The sequence below is a fragment of the Anomaloglossus baeobatrachus genome, chromosome 3 (genome assembly GCF_048569485.1).
Source record: "Anomaloglossus baeobatrachus isolate aAnoBae1 chromosome 3, aAnoBae1.hap1, whole genome shotgun sequence".
In the NCBI taxonomy this organism is placed as follows: Eukaryota; Metazoa; Chordata; class Amphibia; order Anura; family Aromobatidae; genus Anomaloglossus; species Anomaloglossus baeobatrachus.
The window spans coordinates 327444240-327466927 of record NC_134355.1 but is presented as its reverse complement, the minus strand read 5'-3'; the positions used below and the strand labels follow the sequence as shown (position 1 = coordinate 327466927).

General features: G+C 45.1%; 1 protein-coding gene across 6 annotated transcripts in view; it reads right to left on the bottom strand.

The window, feature by feature from the left end:
• PPIL6 (peptidylprolyl isomerase like 6) overlaps positions 1 to 22688 on the bottom strand; it is a 93471-nt gene that overhangs the window by 31216 nt on the left and 39567 nt on the right. For 2 of the 6 annotated variants that reach the window (XM_075338349.1, XM_075338350.1), the window contains exons 2-4: positions 18203 to 18298; positions 12701 to 12889; positions 1886 to 1960 (exon numbers count right to left, since the gene is read on the bottom strand). In XM_075338349.1, coding sequence (XP_075194464.1) covers positions 1886 to 1960; positions 12701 to 12889; positions 18203 to 18298 — 360 coding nt within the window. The remainder of the gene's footprint in view (positions 1 to 1885; positions 1961 to 12700; positions 12890 to 18202; positions 18299 to 22688) is intronic. The other 4 variants (XM_075338351.1, XM_075338352.1, XM_075338353.1 and 1 more) reach the window with 3 other exon arrangements.

The window sequence follows — 22688 nt, the reverse complement described above, 5'->3', positions numbered from 1 at the left end:
GTAACCAAGGTAAACATCGGGTAACCAAGGTGGTTCCCCGATATTTACCTTCGTTACCAGCCTCCGCAGCTCCCACGCTGCCAGTGCCGGCTCCTGCTCCCTGCACACGCTAAGCTAAGCGGTGTGCGCTGGTAACGAAGGTAAACATCGGGTAACCATACCCGATGTTTACCCTAGTTACCAGTGTCTGCAGCTTCCAGACGCCGGCTCCGTGCAAGCGCAGCGTCGCTTGCACGTCGCTGCTGGCTGGGGGCTGGTCACTGGTCGCTGGTGAGATCTGCCTGTTTGACAGCTCACCAGCGACCATGTAGCGATGTAGCAGCGATCCTGACCAGGTCAGATCGCTGGTCGGATCGCTGCTGCATCGCTAAAGTGTGAAGGTACCCTAACTCTGGTTGGAGAAAAGGAACTTCAATCATGAAAGCAGTAAATGGAGAGTGGAGGTCCAGTTAGAGAAAGGAACTTAGATCATGAGAGCAGATACTGGAGAGCAGAGGACCTATTAGAGAAAAGGAACTTCAATCATGAGTGCAGATTACTGAGAGCAAGGACCTGGTTGCAGAAAAGGAACTTCTATTGTGAGAAAAAATAAGAGAGTGGAACCCTGGCTGGGCAAGCGGAATCCCAAATGGTGAGAGCTGGGAAAAATGTGAGTCATCAGATGATTGAAGACAATAAGAGCGGGTCAGCAACTGACTGAACTATCTACTGCCTACTGTGCAAGATTTGTTGCCTACCAGGAGTGCATAGCATGGCTTCTATAAGGGCTTGCAGCGGTGACCGCCATTAAGAAGCTGAAGCGGGTTGGAAGAGGACTATATAGATTCGGCCCAGGTACTGACAGTTATTCTAGTGTATCCTTGATGATATCATTGAACGATGTGACTAATATTCGTATACCAATGTGTGTTGCCTATGTTTTATGTGAATATAGTTATAGTAATGTTCAGTACTTGTTCTTGGTGTGTAGCTCACCTAGGGTATAATTGAGCCAAGCAGAATTTAGTGAATATGACAGAAAGTGGTTATCTGTTTTCAAAGAAAGATAGGGATATCTAGTTGATGACTAATTTATCGGCGTCGCATTTCTCAGTGTGGTAGCACTTGGTTTTAGCGAAGTGCCCTCAGGGCAAAATGGACTGTACGTGGGAGGCTGTTCCCCATCGGGTGACAAGAAGAGTACACCCCAAAAACATTGTGTATGAGTTCCGGACAGAAGAAGAAGATGCCATACTGGGAAGAGTGCTACACTATCACATGCTCCAGCCATGTGTCTCTGACGAGGAGAGAGTGACCGAGGCCCCGAGAGAACAGGAGGATCCGGCACCTACGATGCTTGTAGATGACAGAGATGAAGGGTGGGTAGTACCTTATATGGCAGAAGAAATAACACAATTACCCCAAACTAGCTCAGTAAGTAGGTTGGACGATTAGCCAACAGGAGAAGTGTCTGAGGGCCAGAGCATGCTGGAAGAGACAGGTCAAGAGTGACCTCATAGAACTGAGCATACCAACGCTGGTATTTCACCTAGAAAATATGTATTTGTTGTAGGGCAGATCTGACATTAGATTGTATTTTTTTAGACAAGAAAAGGATTCTGTTGTGAAGAGACTCTCTAACCTGTTAATCACTTAAGTACGCCAATGTAATATAGTTTCTCTATACTCTATACCCAGAGGATCATGCCTTAGATTTACAATCAATTTCTATAGACTTTAAAGGAGACATCTGATATTCAGGCTTTTATTACACAGAAGAGGTCACTATTACTTAAAAGAAATTTACAAAATAATATAATACAAAAGTAAGAACTCCCTTGTGCCAGCAAGATTTTCTAGAAAATAACCAAAAATCACAAATAGAATCAGAGGTTAGAATACTTACCTCAAAGAGTAATCTTCCTATTAATTTATCCTGAACTGCAATGTCAAGGTATATCAACACGTGCTGGAAAAAAAACTTTGTTAGACATATAAAAGAAGCACATGTATGTACACGTCATGCCAGTGTAACATGCGTCACGTTATAGTTGTGGCCACAGGTCAGTATGATGCTTTTTTGATATGTGGCTAACTTAAACTCAAAGTGTCATGTAATACAGGCTAAATCTAAGGTCAACACAACTTGGTACCGTTTTTACTGACCAAGAAAGAAGTGAATCAATATGATTTACTATCAATTATTTATTTTATTTTCAATAAATTCAAACCACAATAATATCAAACAAGAGAGCCGCCTGGGGGACACATGGTTCCAGACTATAGATAAATAAATAAATAAACTTCCTGCTCGTTATGACACTGTGCAATATCCATACCATATATCAAAATTTCAATATTGAATATTAAATATTACCATCACCCATTCTGTTATCATACTGTGTCACACATCATGGGGCATAAGGTCTATTTATTATTACTACTTCTCAGGGCAGTGGATATAACTTCAGATTCCAGAATAGTATATTATCTCATTATCCAATATTCCACCAGAATTTCCATAAGCCCTCATGACTATTCCCATCATGTCACACACATTTGGCAACAGAAAGGTTTCACCCGATCTAATAGGTATAACACAGCACCAATCACTATGTATTGATTGCAAACAATTGTTACCATCAAAAAGCAGCGTTTACTTACATTAAACGATATGTTATCTGGCCATGCGCCCCTCCACCCTTAACGCACGTTTCGCCGCAAGCTTTGTCAAAAGAGGGCGTGTCTAGGTGGGGAAACCTCCGTGTTTATATACTATCATCCCGCCAATAGCAGTGCCATGATATACCGTCATCATTACGTAGCGTGATCTACTTCCGGTATGTGCCGGCGCATGACGATGTTGCCGCTTCCTCATTGTAAACAGACTTCCGGGCTGCGCGCGCCGACCCGCAAACGTCATCACGTTCTTGGGTACTCAAGCCGATGTGGTATCCTTTATATATGAAGGCAGAGTGGCCACAATGGGCTTGAGGAAATGATCAATGGTGACGGAAATAAGTTCACAAAGACTACCATTGCCTGATATAATTGGTCTTCCCGGTGGGTCACTCGGGTTCTTGTGTATCTTGGGGATATGATAGAATTTGTGTGGGCATTTGAACACACAAAGGGTGCGTTAAGGGTGGAGGGGCGCATGGCCAGATAACATATCGTTTAATGTAAGTAAACGCTGCTTTTTGATGGTAACAATTGTTTGCAATCAATACATAGTGATTGGTGCTGTGTTATACCTATTAGATCGGGTGAAACCTTTCTGTTGCCAAATGTGTGTGACATGATGGGAATAGTCATGAGGGCTTATGGAAATTCTGGTGGAATATTGGATAATGAGATAATATACTATTCTGGAATCTGAAGTTATATCCTCTGCCCTGAGAAGTAGTAATAATTAATAGACCTTATGCCCCATGATGTGTGACACAGTATGATAACAGAATGGGTGATGGTAATATTTAATATTCAATATTGAAATTTTGATACATGGTATGGATATTGCACAGTGTCATAACGAGCAGGAAGTTTATTTATTTATTTATCTATAGTCTGGAACCATGTGTCCCCCAGGCGGCTCTCTTGTTTGATATTATTGTGGTTTGAATTTATTGAAAATAAAATAAATAATTGATAGTAAATCATATTGATTCACTTCTTTCTTGGTCAGTAAAAACGGTACCAAGTTGTGTTGGTTCAGTGTAACTGAAGTGTGTATAGCAATTGGACTTGGGTAAAACTAAATCTAAGGTCAGACTGAATCTGTGCACTTGGCCTTTCACAATTTATTTATCAGAAAGAGCCTAAAAAGTGTTGGTCTCGTTGCTATGCATTTGCATGCTGTACAGTAGGGTTCCCCAACCTTTGGCTTGGGAGCCACATGTAGCTCACAGGCCCATGATCTATGGCTCGTGTCAGGTATAGCAAACCGCTATGAAAAACAAGTGCCAGATGGTACTTTTTAAGTATTATGGCACAGAAGAGTAGATTAGTTGCTCATATACTGGGTGTGGGAGTAATAGCCTAGTATTTTAAAGAATTATACAGGCTTGGGATTAAAGGCTGCAATCACTCTATGAGCTTTTGAATAACATTATGCTGGTAATGGGGGGCAATGCTTGTCACTACTGCCGGAGGGGAGCCAAGCCTTCACTACTCAGGGGTTACTGGATGTGGCTTGCGACCATTTCCAGAGCTGAATGTGGAGATTAACGTAGGAAAAAATGGGTACTGCTGCTGTATAGGATAAAGGATCAGAATGTATTTTCCTATACAGAGAGTCACCACAAAGAAAAATAAATATCATGCAGAACACTTTTTTTTATACTGGGTCTCTATAGAGGATGGATGCTAAGGGATTAGAGTTGGTGCAAATTAATTCACAGGGCCAAGTGCATCATCCACATCAATCATCTGTGGCCACTAGACAGAAGGCCCAAGAAAATGCCTCCTACTTGCCGGAATCCACACCAGTTCTTTTGATTAGCCGACCTGGTGCAACATCACATGTGTGTCACGCCTCAACAATGGCATGGCACCAACCCAGCTAATCAAAAGTGGAGCTGCATATGCCATCAGGTAAAAGACAGTACTTACGACTTGTATTCAGTTGTCACAGATTATTGATCATGTCCTGAAACGCAATGATTATTGCTTTTTGGAGTTCAGAATAACATAATTTGATTCACTGGCAAAACCAGACAGATTCCATTAACAGTGACTTCATCAGGATATGTTAGGATTAGAGATGAGCGAACCGGTCCCGGTTCGGCTCGAGGTTGGTTCGTCGAATGGAGGTCTCGTTCGAGTTCGGTTCGACGAACGTTCGACGAACCGAACTCGAACCGCATAGGAAACAATGGCAGGCATTCACAAACACATAAAAACACCTAGAAAACACCCTCAAAGGTGTCCAAAAGGTGACAAACAACTCACAACACAACACAAACACATGGGAAAGTGACAAGGACATATACTCATGCGAAAACAAAAGAGCAGGACAAGGAAAAAGAGGAGGAGACACAGATATATGACTATATGCAAGGAAACGTCGATGCGATTATTGTGCAACTTGAGCCCTGCTCATTTTAGGCTTCCAATCTGGATAAATTGCCTGAGCTTGCCACGTACGCCTTGGGGATCTTGTCGTGTCCTGCAGCCAGCGTTCTCTCGGAACCTGTCTTCAGTGATGCTGGGGGGTCTGCTGGCAGATAAGCACACGTGTCTGTCCACTGACAATGTGGACATGGCTCTCAGAGGACTTTTCTTCCCCTGGGTCAGCCAGGGGAGGCGAAAGGCACGCGTATTTTTGAGAGTGCTTCATACAAAGCATCTGTTTCATTTTGAAAAGGGGGATCAAGTGATGCCAGTCAAGTGGGGTGTGTGTGGCCCAATTAGTGGAAACGAGGGAGACTGTGGTTGGAGTCCCCTCGCTTTTGAAAAAAGAACCAAGATGAACAAGTCATGGCTCTCAGAGGACTTTTCTTCCCCTGGCTCAGCCAGGGAAGGCGAAAGGCACGCGTATTTTTGAGAGTGCTTCATGCAAAGCATCTGTTTCATTTTGAAAAGGGGGATCAAGTGATGCCAGTCAAGTGGGGTGTGTGTGGCCCAATTAGTGGAAACGAGGGAGACTGTGGTTGGAGTCCCCTCGCTTTTGAAAAAAGAACCAAGATGAACAAGTCATGGCTCTCAGAGGACTTTTCTTCCCCCTGGCTCAGCCAGGGGAGGCGAAAGGCACGCGTATTTTTGAGAGTGCTTCATGCAAAGCAAAAGCAATTTTTAAAACACTATCCCGGCCTACATGGCCTTCTGTCGAGGGCACGGTGTAACGCCTGCCTGGATCGACACACTCAGATGGGCTGTAAAGGATAGGCTAGAGGGAAGCCACTCACCAAGCTGGACACCCAGAACCCTGAAACCCTTTAACCCCTATACAGTAATTTGGAATTACACAGGGCCCAAGTTGATCAATACCTGTGGAAGGCTGCAGTTCCAGAGAATAGTAGTCAGGCAGGGTCAAAACATTAATTGAGGAAGAGGAACAGAATGGGATGGCCAGGACTTAATCAGAAAACAAGCAGAGGTGAAATGCGGATCGGCCAACGAGGTACATAAACAGCAAGCAGGAAAAGTAGTCACAGGTAACAAGCACACAAAATCATAAAACTGAACTGGGGGTAACAGTAACAAGAGGTTCATAGCTTTGTCTGGCAGTGGTCTGCAGACAGGAGGGGCCTAAAAAAGGGTGCGGTGTATTCCCATTGGTTGTAGCTGAATGATGGTACTTCATCTGTGAGATACCCACCACCTACATTCAGCCTGTGGTTCTGCATCTGTCAAGGTAATGCAGCCCAGCGGGTGAGCATAACCTGTGTCCACCTGCGCCGCTGGCATCGACTCCTTTCCCATCATCAGCACTATGCATGAAAGGGACACGTTGTCACCTGGCGACCGGAGTACAAATTGATTGAGTGGACTACGTTGGTGACTTAACAGCCGTGTGCGGCAATGATGCAAACCTGTCTGCGGCCCTTCGTCAGGGCAATGTGACACACGTGCCTTGTATGGCTCACGTGTTGAATCTGATTCTCCAGCAATTTTTAAAATACCATCCCGGCCTACATGGCCTTGTGCAGCGGGCACGCTGCTATGTGCTCACTTTCATCCTTCGCACCCAGCAGCTCAACAACTTTCATCGCTCCTGAAGTCTTAGGGTCTGGCGGTTAAACGCCTGAAATGCGATGTTCCGACACGCAGGAATTTGAATCTGCACATGTTTCAGCGTCTGTGGCAGCACCGCAGAGCCCTGCTGAAATATGGTATGACGTATACCCTGGGCTAACTTGATCCAGAGGTGGTGCAGATCACGCTGCTGTAGTAGTGTCAGATCAAGGACCTATGCACCCTTCTACACAGTTTACAAATATCGACGAAGATCTTTAGCACTGGCGATGCCATTCTCAGCGTGACAATTCTGGTCATCTACAAGATGGAGCACACTGTATGCATTATTCGGAGTCAGGTGTTGGTCCAAGAGGAAGGGGAGGAAGTACAGGAGGAGTCATATGCAGAAGGGATAATAAGATCTACAAGGTCCAGACGGTGAGCGGCACCTAGGCGGAAGTCAAGGGACGGTGGGGGAGAGGGATTAACAAGGGCGAATAGTATCTGCAAAAATTGTTGAGGAAGGTGCAGGAGCCCATGAAGAAATGGAGGACGAACTGGCGATGGGCTTGGAAGACTCAGCAGATGAGTGAGAGCTTGCTCACATTTAGGTTGTGCGAGGTTGGGGGGAGAGGGCAGAGGAAGGAGGCACGATTCTCACCTCTCTGCCACCAACACACCAAGCACTTGGTCCTCCTGGATGCACAAGACACATGAGCGCCTTCTTGCTGCACTACCTACAACATGACCCTCGGATTGTACGAATTCGAAGTAATGCTAACTACTGGGTTGCCACACTGTTAGATCCCCGGTACAAGACAAAATTTGGCGAAATAATTCCTGCCATAGAAAGGGACGTACGTATACAGGAGTATCTGCAGAAGGTGGTACGGAGTCTTAGATCTGCTTTTCCAGTAAACACCAGTGCTGCACAGAGTGAATCTCAACGCTTTGTCATGGATAGGAGGAAATGGTCTTTTACTTGTCCACATCTGAGGGACCGAGGGCTGGCTGCTGTGCTGAGATGGCGTTGAGTACGGTGTCCCTGCAGAGTTGCACTTTTGGTCATATACCAAATGAGTTCAAAAAGGACAGATGCTGGTGGAAAGGGGAACAGGTGTGTTGGAAAGGGGAAAAAAGTTTTTGTCCGTGGGTTTGTTGGTTAAGCAAAAGTAACATTTGATGAAGAAACAAACACCATCTGTTACGGTGGGACTGGCAGATTTGGATAAGGTGGTATATACTATGTTACCGCTATATAACGAAAATTAATAAGAAAAGAAAGAGAAAGGTATATATCCCCATCAGCAGTCAATGTCCACCGTGCTCCCAGATGGAAAAGGAGAGGTTGGCAACTTGAAGGTTAGATGGAGGATACAGATCTGTGTGGCTATGAAACTAATAGTTGCCTGAACCGAGTTAGACGCCACTTGGATCTGGAGACTGGGAGCCCTGTTAGCGTCACAGGGTCCACACGCCCACCCAGCCCAGGAACTCCCTGTTAACATCACAGGGGCCATTCAGTACGCTGACCGTGTGCATTGGGGCCACACCTGTGGACAGCAGGCGCAGCAGCAGCAGCAAGCCTGTTAATGCCACTGGGCTGCACAAGCAGGACTGGTAGGACAGGAGCTGGTCTTAACCGTTCTGCGTTACCAACTGTGGTGGCGGCCTGCATCGACGCCCTATCCCTGCCTACCTCTGGCCTAAAGCCGCAATGGGTTCAACACATGGAGGTGTGCTCTTTCGGAGCATAATAGAAGACTGCGCACCTCCTTGTTGGCTCCAGCCCGTTTTATAACTTTGGTCCGCCCCAAACCAGGGTGGACCACAATGCACCTCCTGGAGACAAAAGCAGAGTGACACGTCATGAGTGGCATAACTAGCGTCCTATTTGGAACCGAAACTTCAATAATGACCTCATGGCTGCCACGACACAAACACCTCACCAGTTATTGTCTGACCATCAATAATGAGGTGACAAGTCATAGGGGCGGGCCTCTGCAAGCCATTTGGGAGTGGCCTAGCCACATCGTCAGGACACCTGATGCCCTGTGGTCTATATGGGCCCCCCACATCAGGGGCAGGGCCAAAGAGTTCATTACTGGACCTAGTCTCTGATGCAGTAAGTGCCTGAGCATGCTCAGTTGCATGAAATACAGTCTCTGAAAAAAGACTATCAGCTTTAGCATGGTGTCTAGGCACAAAACAGGACTTAGACCCAGCACGGAATGCAAGTACCTGTGCAAAGAGGCTTTTCACACTAAGTGTGGGAGCATGCGCTGTATCCCGAAATGAAGACTTAAGCGGGCTTTACACACTGCGATATCGCCCGAATTTTGTCGTTGGGGTCACGGTTTTGGTGACGCACTTCCGCAATCGTTAGCGATATAGCTTTGTGTAACAGCGTTCAGCGATGTAAAATCGTCGCAAAAGCGTGATTTATCGCTAATCGGCTACACGGGTCCTAATTCCCAAAAATCGTTACTTCAGCAGTAACGAGGTTGTTCCTCGTTCCTGCGGCATCACACATCGCTGCGTGTGACGCCGCAGGAGCGAGGAACGTCTCCCTACCTGCCTCCCGGCCGCTATGCGGAAGGAAGGAGGTGGGCGGGATGTTACGTCCCGCTCATCTCCGCCCCTCCGCTGCGATTGGGCGGCGGTTCAGTGACGTCGCTGTGACGCCGCACGGACCGCCCCCTTAGAAAGGAGGCGGTTCGCCGGTCACAGCGACGTCGCCGGACAGGTAAGTATGTGTGACGGCTCTGGGCGATGTTGTGCGGCACGGGCAGCGATATGCCCATGTCGCGCAACAGATGGGGGCGGGTACGCACACTAGCGATATCGGGACCGATATCGCAGTGTGTAAAGTAGCCTTTAGCCTCAGAAATTGCACAGTCAGGCTGAGCATACTCACTAGGCGAAACACTGTAGTTAGGCTGCAGCTGGGGTAAATCGGCACACGCATGCGCACTAGCTGCCTCTGCACACTTAGGGTATGTACGCACGTGTGCGTATTACATGCAGTTACGCTGCGTTCTGCACCGCAGCGTAACTGCATGCGTCCTGCGTCCCCTGCACAATCTATGGAGATTGTGCAGGAGCCGTGCGCATGTGGCATGTTAGAACGCAGCGATTCGGCTACTTGCCGAATCGCTGCGTTCTAAGAAGTGACATGTCACTTCTTTCGTGCGTTCTGCATGCTGTCTATAGGGAGAGGCAGCATGCAGAGCGCACGAATCTGCCGGCACCATGCGCTTCAGAACGCAGCTTTTCAGCTGCGCTCTGAAGCGCACATTTTCGGTGCGGTGCAGAGCGCACACGTGCACACATAGCCTTAGACGTGGAGGAGAAATTGCTCTTCGGGTGTGCACTTGGAGATGCTGTCTATGAACAGAAGGAAAAGCTAAAGGAAGCCTCACTTTCTATCCCTCCGAATTATCAAATGCAGCAATGAATTCCCTGAGTTTGCGAAAAATTAGCGTAGCAAAATGTGCATGAGGGTGTCATGGAGAGGTGCTGCAAATCAATTAGTGTCCCACTGGTGCAAATCTAAGTCCAACAGGCAGTTCTATGATACCACTAAATGGCAGTATTTTTTTGCTATCATTATAGCTTATTAAAAACAGAGCAGGAGGGTGTCCTGCACAGGTGCTAGAAATAGCTTGGCACCAGTGGGACAATAATGAAATACAACAGCCAGTTCTTTGATGCCACTAAATGGCAGTATTTTTTGCTATCATTATAGCTTATTAAAAACAGAGCAGGAGGGTGTCCTGCAGAGGTGCTGCACATAGAGTTGCACCAGTGGGACACTAATGGAGTACAACAGCCACTTCTTGTATGCCACTAAGTTTACTCAATTTTTGGTATTATAATGTCTTAGTAAGTAACAATGAGTTTGAGTGTGCAATGCAGGCAGAGGTGCTGCAAATATCTTTGCACTAGTGGGACAATACAGAAGTCCAACAGCCATGTTTAGGATGCCACTAAGTTGCAGCAGTTTTTGCTATTATTATAGCTTTTAAAAACAGAGCAGGAGGGTGTCATGCAGAGGTGCTGTAAATAGCTTGGCACCTGTGGGGCACAAATGGAGTACAACAGCCACTTTTTGTATGCCACTAAGTTGCAGCAGTTTTTGCTAGTATAATGGCTTAGTTACAATGAGTTTGAGTGTGCAATGCAGGCAGAGGTGCTGCAAATATCTTTGCACTTGTGGGACGATACAGAAGTCCAACAGCCACGTTTAGGATGCCACTAACTTCACTCAGTGTTTGCTAGTATAATGGCTTAGTAACAATGAGTTTGAGTGTGCAATGCAGGCAGACGTGCTGCAAATATCTTTGCACTAGTGGGACAATACAGAAGTCCAACAGCCACGTTTAGGATGCCACTAAGTTCACTCAGTGTTTGCTAGTATAATGGCTTAGTAAGGCTGTGGCCACACGGGCACTACTGCGATCCACTTGCATGACACTCGGCTCGTGCTGGCAGTACAGCAGAGCCGAGTGTCATGCGTGTGTTCTTGCAAGTAAGGTCCGTTCGTGCGAGCAGACCTCAGCTGCGGGGGGCGGGCCGGCTCTCAGGAAGTGAGGGAGGGATTTCTCTCCCTCTCTCCTGCGTAGTCGGCTATTGCCATTCTCGCACTGCACTAGCAGTACACCGGTGTACCGCGAGTGCAGTGCGATTTTTCTCTCGCCCCATTCACTTGAATGGGTGTGAGAGAAAGATTCTCAGCTTACAATCGCAGCATGCTGCGATTGTTTTCTCGGTCCGATTAGGGCTGAGAAAATAATCGCTCATGTGTGCTGACACACAGGCTAGAATTGGTCCGAGGGGAATGCGATGTTTTATCGCACTCCACTCGCACTGTTTTTCTCGCCGTGTGGCTTAGGCCTAACAATGAGTTTGAGTGTGCAATGCAGGCAGACGTTCTGCAAATATCTTTGCACTAGTGGGACGATACAGAAGTCCAATAGCCACGTTTAGGATGCCACTAAGTTCACTCAGTGTTTGCTAGTATAATGGCTTAGTAACAATGAGCTTGAGTGTGCAAATGGCAGGAGGGTACAGTGGCAGGGTTGTGGGGCTCTGGGTAGAGGAATGGAAGCCTGCCTTTCTATCCCTCCTAATGGGGAAATGCAGCGAGGAAATCCCTGACCTTAGCTACACAGACACTGTCATCTTGTGTAGCTGTTAAACTCTGTTTTCACGGACCTGTCACCTATGGCTCTGACCCTGCCGGTATGAGCCCTTAAAAGGACTGATAGAAAGTGCTATCCCTATGCTGTACAGCGCTGTGTATGGAGCGTACACAGCAGTATCGGCGATAGACGCTGCGCCAGCGGTGACTGACACCAAGGACGCAGAAGACAGATAATGGCGTGCTGGAGGAAATTGTCCGGTTTTATAATGCAGGGACATGTGACATGGACATCCTATCACACATGCCGTTGCTTCTCTGGCTAAAAGTCCACTTAGCTGTGTGTGTCTGGGATTGGCTGACATGCTGGCCCTCCCCACTACACGCGCGCGCTTAGGGAAGGAAGACAAGGAAAAAAAAAAAAATGGCGATCTCCATTATCCATACAGCAGTGATCTGAAGGCGCTGTTCCCGCACACTATACACTGAAATTTCATAATAGTGTGAGTCACAGAGTGACTTACACTATTACAGCGGAAAGCCAGCTAGGAATTAGCTGGTCTTTTTGCTGCTAGAACCGTTCTCGAACGTATCTAGAACTATCGAGCTTTAGCAAAAAGCTCGAGTTCTAGTTCTATCTAGAACAGGCCCCAAAATCACTCGAGCCTAGAACTGGAGAACCTCGAACCGCGAAAGTCTTCGACCAACAGCTTTTCCTCCTGACCCCTATACAGAGCGGTGGCTCTTATGAGCAGAAATAACCACTGTATCCTTGGAATTGATTTTTCAAGTCACATTATAACAGCGTTCAATGGTTGCAAGCATTCAAACAAGTCTTGTATATGCATTCATTGTATTATATATCTGTATGTTGGTGAATATTGATATAAATCCTCTTACCTTTGTACTTCTCATGTATTTGGTGTAAAAATCCTCTGCCAGAGCCTTGTACAGTGCCAATGGCCTGTAGTCTTTGTAACCCCATGTATCATTAGCCCATATTTTCAGGGCTTTTTCATCTCCTATGAACTGTCCATTAACATAGCACATTACGTGTGATGAAAATTCCCAAACGTCACCTTTAATTTCCTGTGAAGCAGCACATGAAGATGTAAAGGCTGAAATAAACTAATTTAATAACAGAAAAAAAATTTCTAACTTACGTTTACATTCTAATTCCAAATTCTAATTATTAAGCCACAAAAATGTGGTTTGTTTTTTAACCACTTCACGACCGGCCGATTTTATGCTTTGGGGTTTTTTGCCATTCTTCTTCCAAGAGCCATAACTTTTTTATTTTTCAGTCAATATGGTCATGTGAGGACTTGTTATTTTGCGGAACAAGTTGTACTTTTAAATGAAACTATTAGTTTTACCATATAGTGTACTGGAAAATGGCAAAAAAAATTAAAATGCGGAAAAATTGCAAAACAATTTGCGATTGCACGATTGTTTTTGAGATATTTTATTCACTGTGTTCACTATATGGTAAAACGGATGTGTTTGTGTGATGCCTCAGGTTGGTGCAAGTTCGTAGACACTAAACATGTATAGGTTTACTTTTATCTAAGGGGTTAAAAAAAAATCAGAAGTTTGTCCAAAAAAGTGGCGCACGTTTTGTGCCATTTTCCGCGACCTGTAGTGTTCTCATTTTTTGGGATCTGGGGCTCAGTCATGGCTTATTTTTTGCACCTCGAGCTGACATTTTTAATGATACTATTTTTGCGCAGATGATATGTTTTGATTGCCTGTTATTGCATTTTGTGCAAAATTTGCTGTGACCAAAAAACGTAATTTTGGCAGTTGGAATTTTTTTGCCGCTACGCCGTTTACTGATCAGCTTATTTGCTTTTATATTTTGATAGATCGGGAATTTTTGAAAGTGGAGATATCAAATGTGTGAATATTTTCTAATTTTTTTAACCCTTTAATTTTCAATGGGGCGAAAGGGGGGTGATTTGAACTTTTATTTTTTTTTAATTTTTCAAAACTTTGTTTTTACTAGTTCCCCTAGGGGACTATAAGGATCAGCAGTCTGATCGCTCTTCCATATCTGCTGATCACAGCTACATAGTTGTGAACACCAAATATGCTCATCTCCTGTCTCACACAGCTGTCGGCCGGGTAAAACAGGAAGTGAGTCATGTGAGCTGCAGGAGTCATCATAATGACCCTATGCTACAATGACAACCATCAGATCAGTGTGATCACATCATGTGACTTCCGGTGTCGGGCAGTGAGTACATTTTAACCGTGACTATAATTATAATGGCGCTGTCACATTTTGACAGCGCCATTTAAGGGGTTAACAGGTACGGGCAGATCGAAGATCTGCTTATGAAACCTAAAATAATGTAGCCCCAATTTACAAAAGGGTGGAGGTGGGGATACAAAAGAGAGAGGACCACGGATTATCAAAGTGAAATACAAATTTATTGAATATACAAAAGGTGATACAGGACACACAGTGGAGGGAGGCTAGATGGAAACAGCCTGCCAGGAAACAACCCACAGCAATACCAGGGCACACCACCAGATGGCACAATCTGCTGACAGGCAGCAATAGAGAGAGGGAATAAACAAGGTATAAACTGGCCCGTAGAGAGTCCAAAGGGACAGTGTGAGAAAGACAATTGTACATAGGAGATCTGTAGGATCCCCTAAAAAAGTCCCAGAGGCAGGGGGGCATAAGTGGTTAATCTATTTTACCTTGCGTCATGTCAGAGCAGTGATGGTGGATGTGTCCGGGCGTGGGGGCGGGGCCTCGACGCGCGTTTCACCAAAGGCTTCGTCAGGAGGCGCCTTTGGTGAAACGCGCGTCGAGGCCCCGCCCCCACGCCCAGACACATCCACCATCACTGCTCTGACATGACGCAAGGTAAAATAGATTAACCACTTATGCCCCCCTGCCTCTGGGACTTTTTTAGGGGATCCTACAGATCTCCTATGTACAATTGTCTTTCTCACACTGTCCCTTTGGACTCTCTACGGGCCAGTTTATACCTTGTTTATTCCCTCTCTCTATTGCTGCCTGTCAGCAGGTTGTGCCATCTGGTGGTGTGCCCTGGTATTGCTGTGGGTTGTTTCCTGGCAGGCTGTTTCCATCTAGCCTCCCTCCACTGTGTGTCCTGTATCACCTTTTGTATATTCAATAAATTTGTATTTCACTTTGATAATCCGTGGTCCTCTCTCTTTTGTATCCCCACCTCCACCCTTTGGTAAATTGGGGCTACATTATTTTAGGTTTCATATTCTTGTGGACCTCTTCCGGTCATAGGAAAGGTTGTTTAGGTTATGAAGATCTGCTTATGCCTGCTAGGCACACGTCAGCCGTACAAATCATCTGACATGTGCGGATCACCCCCGGCTGCCCACGGCAGCTGGGTGGGATTAACACTATGTCCACTGGGACGTAATTTTACTGCCCGTAGTCGTTAAGGGGTTAATCAGAGCACTTTAGAAAAGTGAGGGAGGTAGGGACCAGGGGCCGAGCCGGGGGGCAGAGGGGCAAATGTTTAGGGGCACTTTCTGCTTTGAAGTGTTTGGCAGATGTGGCCGTGCACAGCCTGCTGCTCAGCCGCATCTGCTATACTGTGATGGAGCCAGGCCGGCACAGCTGCACATTGAAAGGTGTGGTGTCTGCCAGGCACATCACAGTATAGCAAATGCGGCTGTGCACAGCCACATCTGCCAAACTAATATAAGAAAACATGGGAGTGCAGGTGTGAGGGTAGCCTGGGAAAAGATCTCTGGGCAAGAGTGTGGGCCATAAGGAAACCAACTGCACAGTAGGAGGTGAGTGCTGAGTGGCTAGGTGCCAGCGCCAATCTTCAGATGTAAAAGCATCCCCTGTGTGTGTTTATGTTTGTATCTGGAATTGTATGTGTGTAAATATATGTGTCTATGTATGTACAGTATGTATTTTTGTGTATATGTTTATCTATATAGAATTGTGTACATGTATATATTATGACGCCCTGAGCGTAAAAGTGAGGGATGGCAGTGACATAAACCCCAAACAGTCCATATATAGGAACATAAGGCTTTTATTTTTCAGCCTCCCGGATGCCACACAACAACATATCATATAACATAACAAAGACTGGCCCGGCTGAGCACTAATACAACATACCTCTGTCTGACACTAGAAAATGGTTGTTTCCAGCATCACATCCAAGCAATAAGGTAAAAAACAATTTGATTCCATAAAGTTAAAACCAACACTAGGTTGGATGGACATCCATGAAGTATAAAACAACATCTTACGCATTTCGAATACAAAAGGGGTTCTTAGTCTTAGCTAAGACTAAGTACCTCTTCTAGGTTTTAAACGCAAAAGACATTGTGAAAGAAATACTTTCTGCACCCACTTTATATGTATATATATCGGTTTAATGTGTAACAGCAAGGTATTGTAGTCAAATTTCTGCAGGTTTTTCTTATAAATTTGGCTGGTAATATTTGAGCACTAATTACCTATATTATTTGGGCACAGTATGTGGCATTAGTTGGATGGGATATTTATTTTTGAGCACTGTATCTTGGAACTATTTGTGTTCTGAATTTTGATGTTATTTTAGCTTTGTATAGTGATTGAGTTGAACATTGTTTGAGCATTGTATATTGGACTGTTTTCTTGGAATTTAATAGCACTATAATTGATGGGATTATTTTGGTACATATTTGGGCACAGCATGTTGTTGGAAATTGTTTCACTGTATATTGGTATTATTTGTTTTTCATTATTTGAGCACTGTATGTTGGCATTATGTGGGTTCTCTATATTGGAATTATTTTAGCACTATACAGTGATGTGTTACTGTGTATTTGTTGTGAGTATTCTGTATTTGATGTCGATATTGTGCATTTGTTGTGCGTTTTGAGTTACGAAATGTATTTGATGTCTAAATTCTGTATTTAAGGTCTGTATTGTGTATTTGTCTATATTGTATATTTGATGTATGTATTGTGTTTATTATGTCTGTGTTGTGTATTTGTTGTGTGTATTTGTGTTGATCAGTGATCTTGAAAGCCATGCCATCAGCAATGTATTTTGCCATCAGGGATACCCCAGTCAAACAAGTTTCAACTGAGGTACCAAACTAGGCATACTGCCCAGTGTCAGCGTTGGCAGCAGGACATTGCGCGATGAGGCGGTTTGTATTGACAACACACAATTCTGATTCAGTGTGACTTCTTCACGGGAGCCAAATTACTCCGTGTAAGAAAGGCCTGGCAATCTACTTCCGTATTATGCCAATAAAACTTGATGAAAAGTACAACTATAGTAATTTGATATAGTGCTAGAAGATGCACCCCTAAGTCGGAAAGCACTCAACAAGCTACTGGGGAAGAGCTGACGGTCTGCCTGAGCATGTTCAAGTCTCATGACGCGCCAGGATCAAAACTGCAAGGATTTCTTGGTGCTGATATCACTTGGTGAAAAGGGAAAATCAAAAGCTGCAGAGATATCATAAAGTTCAGAACTTGGAAAGTATGAAGCATGAATCAAAACAAACCTGACATCATCAAAGCCAAAACTGACAGAACAGGATTCAAATTACTCAGCAAACTAAGATAAACTCAATCCGGTCATTTCCAGTCAAACGAACATTGGGCCTACTATTATGGCAGTGATAACCGAAGGAAAAACAGTGTCATTTTTAATCTCAATTGAAATTTGGCCGGCACTGTCCTGAAATACAATGCAGTCAGTGATGGATTTATCTCGATACGACTGGAAGGTGCACCATTCATGTCACAGTTATACAAGTCCACTCACCAACAACAGATGCCGGGTACGAGAACGTTGAACTATTCTACTATCAAGTTTAAGAAGAAATTGGCAAGACCCAAACAAGACTTACTCATTATCATGGGAGACCTGAATGGCAAAGTGGCCATGGGAAACATGGAACCGTTGTTGAAAACTTCAACCAAAACGAGGTTGGAGAATCTGTCCATCATGAACACTTTCTTCCAAAATAACAACCAAAGACTGGACGTCGCCGAATGGGGCCTACAAGATTCAGATTGACTACACATGTGTCCACCAAAGATGGAAGTCGACGATCATTATCGCAAAAACAAGGCCATGAACTGACTGTGGAACCGATCATGAACTTTTGCACCAAAGATTAGAGTCTATTTGTACAGATGGACTAGACTACAACAAGTTGATTTCAGCTTCGATTTGACCAACATACCTGAAGTGTTTTGGAATGGTTTTGACCCAAAATTGTAAGTATGCAAATTACATATGAGGCCGTCATGTGACAAATGCAACCATTTATAGTATTAGTCTTTTCATATAAGCCTAATTAACTTTTTTGCCCCCTAGACTCCAGGGCTCAGGTGCAACTGCAACCTCTGCAACCACTACAGTGATGCCCATGACTATACCTTTTTCTTTGTGCATAAATATTCATGCCACGCACACTGCAAAAGTGGCTTCACGACTGGGTCTTCAAAATGGGCATCAAATGAGTGTTTCAGCACCTAGCAATAAAAAGAATACACAAAAACAAATCCAAACGGCTGAAACAGCAAATCTCTTTATGGATTATATTTACTTTGATCCCCTCATGGAAAACATACATAAAACGTACAGCTCAGCCCCCACAATCAACTCGGAAGGAGCCCATATGATGGAAATATTCTCAAGTTGGGCCTCATTCAGATGTCCACTTTTTTTTTTTAATAAATACACTTTTTTTTCTCCCCTCTATTCACTTGATCACTTGAATGGGCAATTTAAGGGCTTTATACACGCTACAATATATCTTACGATGTGTCGGCGGGGTCACGTCGTAAGTGACGCACATCCGGCATCGTAAGTTACATTGTAGCATGTAACAGCTACGTGCGATTGCGATTGAACGGTAAAACGTTCATCGTATGCACGTTCATTTCCTAAAAATTGAACGTCAGGTTGTTCATCGTACCCGGGGTAGCACACATCGCAGTGTGTGACACCCCGGGAATGATGAACAGATCTTACCTATGTCCTGCGGCTCCCGCCGGCAATGCGGAAGGAAGCAGGAGGGCGGGATGTTTAAGTCCCACTCATCTCCGCCCCTCCGCTTCTATTGGCCGGCGGCTGTGTGACATCACTGTGACACCGAACGTCCCTCCCCCGTCAGGAAGAGGATGTTCGCCGCCCACAGCGAGGTCGCTCAGCAGGTAAGTACGTGTGACGGCGGTTTAACGACTTTGTGCGACACGGGCAGCAATTTGTCCGTGACGCACAAACGACGGGGGCGGGTACGATCGCTCGTGCAATCACACGATAGATCGTAACGTGTAAAGCTCGCATAAGTCCTTTGACTCCTGTCTTACACTCACCTGCTGCTGTCTTCAATTGTTTCCAGCATTGCTCCTTGGTCGAGCAATGCTGGAAACAATTGAAGACAGCAGCAGGTGAGTGTAAGACAGGAATCAAAGGACTTATGCAGGCTTTACACGTTACGATCTATACGTTATGTTTTTCATGGAATGCCGGAAGTCACAACTCAATACAAGTCTATGAGAGCCTTGCTCTGGCCTTGTTCTGGCTCTTAAGGCCACTTTACCTGCTGCGATCTCGCTAGCGAGATTGCTAGCGAGCGTACCCGCCCCCGTTGGATGTGTGTCACTGGCAAATCGTTGGCCGTGGCGCACAACTTCGCTCGGACCTGTCACACTACTTACCTGCCTAGCGACGTCGCTGTGACCGGTGAACCACCTCCTTTCTAAGGGGGCGATTCGTTCGGCATCACAGCGACGTCACTAAGCGGCCGCCCAATAGAAGCGGAGGGGCGGAGATGAGCGGGATGAACATCCCGCCCACCTCCTTCCTTCCTCATTGCTGGCGGCCACAGGTAAGGTGATGTTCCTCGTTCCTGCGGTGTCACACATAGCGATGTGTGTTGCCGCAGGAACGAGGAACAACCTGCGTCCTGCAACAGCAACGATAATCGGGAATAGAGCACCGTGTCAACGAGCAACGATAAGGTAAGTATTTTAGCTCGTTAGCGGTCACTCGTACGTTTCACACGCAACAACGTCGCTAACGAGGCCGGATGTGTGTCACAAATTCCGTGACCCCAGTGACATCGTGTTAGCGATGTCGCTGCGTGTAAAGCAGCCTTTAGAGATGCATTGGGAGCGTGTTGTGACTTAACTTGTGTCTTCTGGCTAGTAAGACGTTATAGGCACAAGATGGCGGGACCAGAGTGGATCGGTAAAAGGTGAAGACACTGGATGGCGATTATATGACAGGGGGCAGGGGACTTAGATTTAAAGAGCCACTCCATCTTTGAAAAAAAAACTAATAAACGCTGGAGTGCTGCTGTAAAAAAATAAATTAGGCCCAATAGGTCTGACATGTTAGCATGCTCATAGACTATAATGGATATATGTTCTTTCTGAGAAAGAAAAATCATAGATAAAAAGTGTACATAAAACACGGCCATCTGAATAAGGTCTTATTTGCATGCACAACAGTGATTTTTTTTTTAGTGAGACATGCTGATGTTTTTCAGCCTACTCAGAAGTGTAGTATGCCTTAGGCCCATTTCACACATCCGGCATTTCGCCGGATGCCGGATCCGGCACGCATGCAGTACAGTACATTCATTACAGTGGAAGCACGATATCATGCGGTTGTGTGCTTCATGCACAACTGCATTTGTCCGCATGGTGTCGCACTTCGACTGAAAATGAATGTACTGTACTGCATGCGTGCCTGATCTGGCGAAATAACGGATGTGTGAATTGGGCCTTACCTGCCTTGATTTTGTCACAACTTTGCTATGGTTTGGGAAAGGATACCACTAAATGGAACCTGCAGATATGGGGTTAATTAGTTAGCAGTAAGTAACTGACAGCTGGCTTAGCACTGATGCACTGTAGAAACAGCGGTCAGTCAGTGCGGGGGTGTGGTTACAGCCGACTTTCACTATGTACTGAGCAGTAACTGAAACCGCGCCTAATACTCCCCTGTAACTGAAAACTGGAGCCTGCTGAGAGAAATAAAGCTCATTTCCTCCCGGTAGTTCGGTTTCCAGTACAGGCACACAACTTCAGAATGCCATTAACCTGCAAAGTAACCCCATATCTGTAGTTTAAGGCTGTGTGCACATGATCAGTGTTTGCAGTGTTTTGGATGTAGCGTGTTTTTGCTGCGTCCGAAACGCTGCATTGTACAGTACAAGCATAGTGGATGGATTTCTAGAAATCTCGTGCCCACTGTGCTTGTTTTTTCCACAACAAACACTGACCTGCGGTGCGGCTTTCCAGCATGTCAATTGTTTGCTGCGGATTCACATGCGTCCTCCGAAGGGAGAACACAAGCGAGGGTATGAGCAGCTAAGGTCTCCTGAGTTCTCCTGTGGAGGATACTCGTGGCCCCACAGGTCAAGACTCAGTGTCCAGGACGCAGTGAGTCCTGATCGTGGGCACATACTCTAATAGCGTTTGGGAACATGATACGTTCCCTTTAAGGAGAACATGTCACATGATGAAAAGCTATTAACCTGCAGATTAACCCCATATCCACATTTTAATGTGACAGGTTCCCTTTAAACTACATTGTAGTACCTTAGTACCAGCACACCCTACCAGCATGCTGCATTACCTTAAACATGCACCATGCAATAGAAAACCCTTGGGCCCGATTTATTATTTGTGTTTTTGTCAATATTCTATGTTTGTGGTTTCCGATTACATATATTGAGGCAAAGTCTTCGAAATGGCGGTACGAGGTTCATGAATTTTATGCAAACATTTTTAAAAATGCCCTTTTCTTTTGTTTTTTTACCTTTTTTGAAACTTTTTATAGGAAATAGCTGCATGATTCCACTAAAATGCCACATAATCTGCATAAGTTTTCAGGCGAACAGAAAATCACTTCAGGGGTAAACTTTTTAAAAACTTGCAATTGATAAATTTTCCACAGTCTTCCAGAAATCCCAAAACCAGCCCACAATGAAAAATATAAGAAATAGGTGAACATATAAAATACATTTTTAAAAAGTCGCAATTTAAAAAAATAAATAAATAAGGCGCAAATAAAAAAACAGGTGAGCAACACCAAAAAAACAAGAATGCAAATTTAATAATGAATCGTCTGTGTTTGGATTCTCATTCACTTACATCAAACATCTAGATTTTATGGCCCTGATTCATTATGACCGTACACCCATCTTAATTAAGGGGCATTTTGACATAGGATGCGCCAAATTCCTTAAGAGGCGCCCATCACTTAGTGAATTTGGCAAATGTCATCAGCGACGTGCGCCTCGCTAGAAATGCTACACAAGTCATGGACTAGATTAACATTTGTGATGTGAGTTTTTCCACCAAAGTGGCGTTAACATTTCATAAATTATTCAGGCATGCACTCACGCGACTGTTGCTCTTTGGCTGTTGCTCGATATTCCATTAGAGTGGACGAAATAGTAAAGGCAGCAATCGGTCAGCGGATGACTGGCTGCAGTGTTCAAGTGGTATTATATCACGTGAGCGTCAAGAGACTCAGCGCCGATTTTGTTGGTGTGGGACGTGAGTATAAGCGCACTCAAGCATTGTAGGGCTCGCTCATCATTACTCGTTTTGAGTACCAAGAACCCAAACATGGTAGTGCTCTTTCATTACTACTCGTTACGAGTACCGAGCACCGGAGCATGGCAGGGCTCGCTCATCACTACTCGTTATGAGTACTGAGCCCCCAAGCATGGTACTGCTTGATCATCACAATGGTTTACGAGTACCCAAGCATAGTAGTGCTCACTCATCACTACTGGGTGACGTGGTGGCTCAATGGTTAGCACTTGCAGTGCTGGGGTCCTGGGTTCAATCCCACCAAGGACAACATCTGCAAGGAGTTTGTATGTTCTCCCCGTGTTTG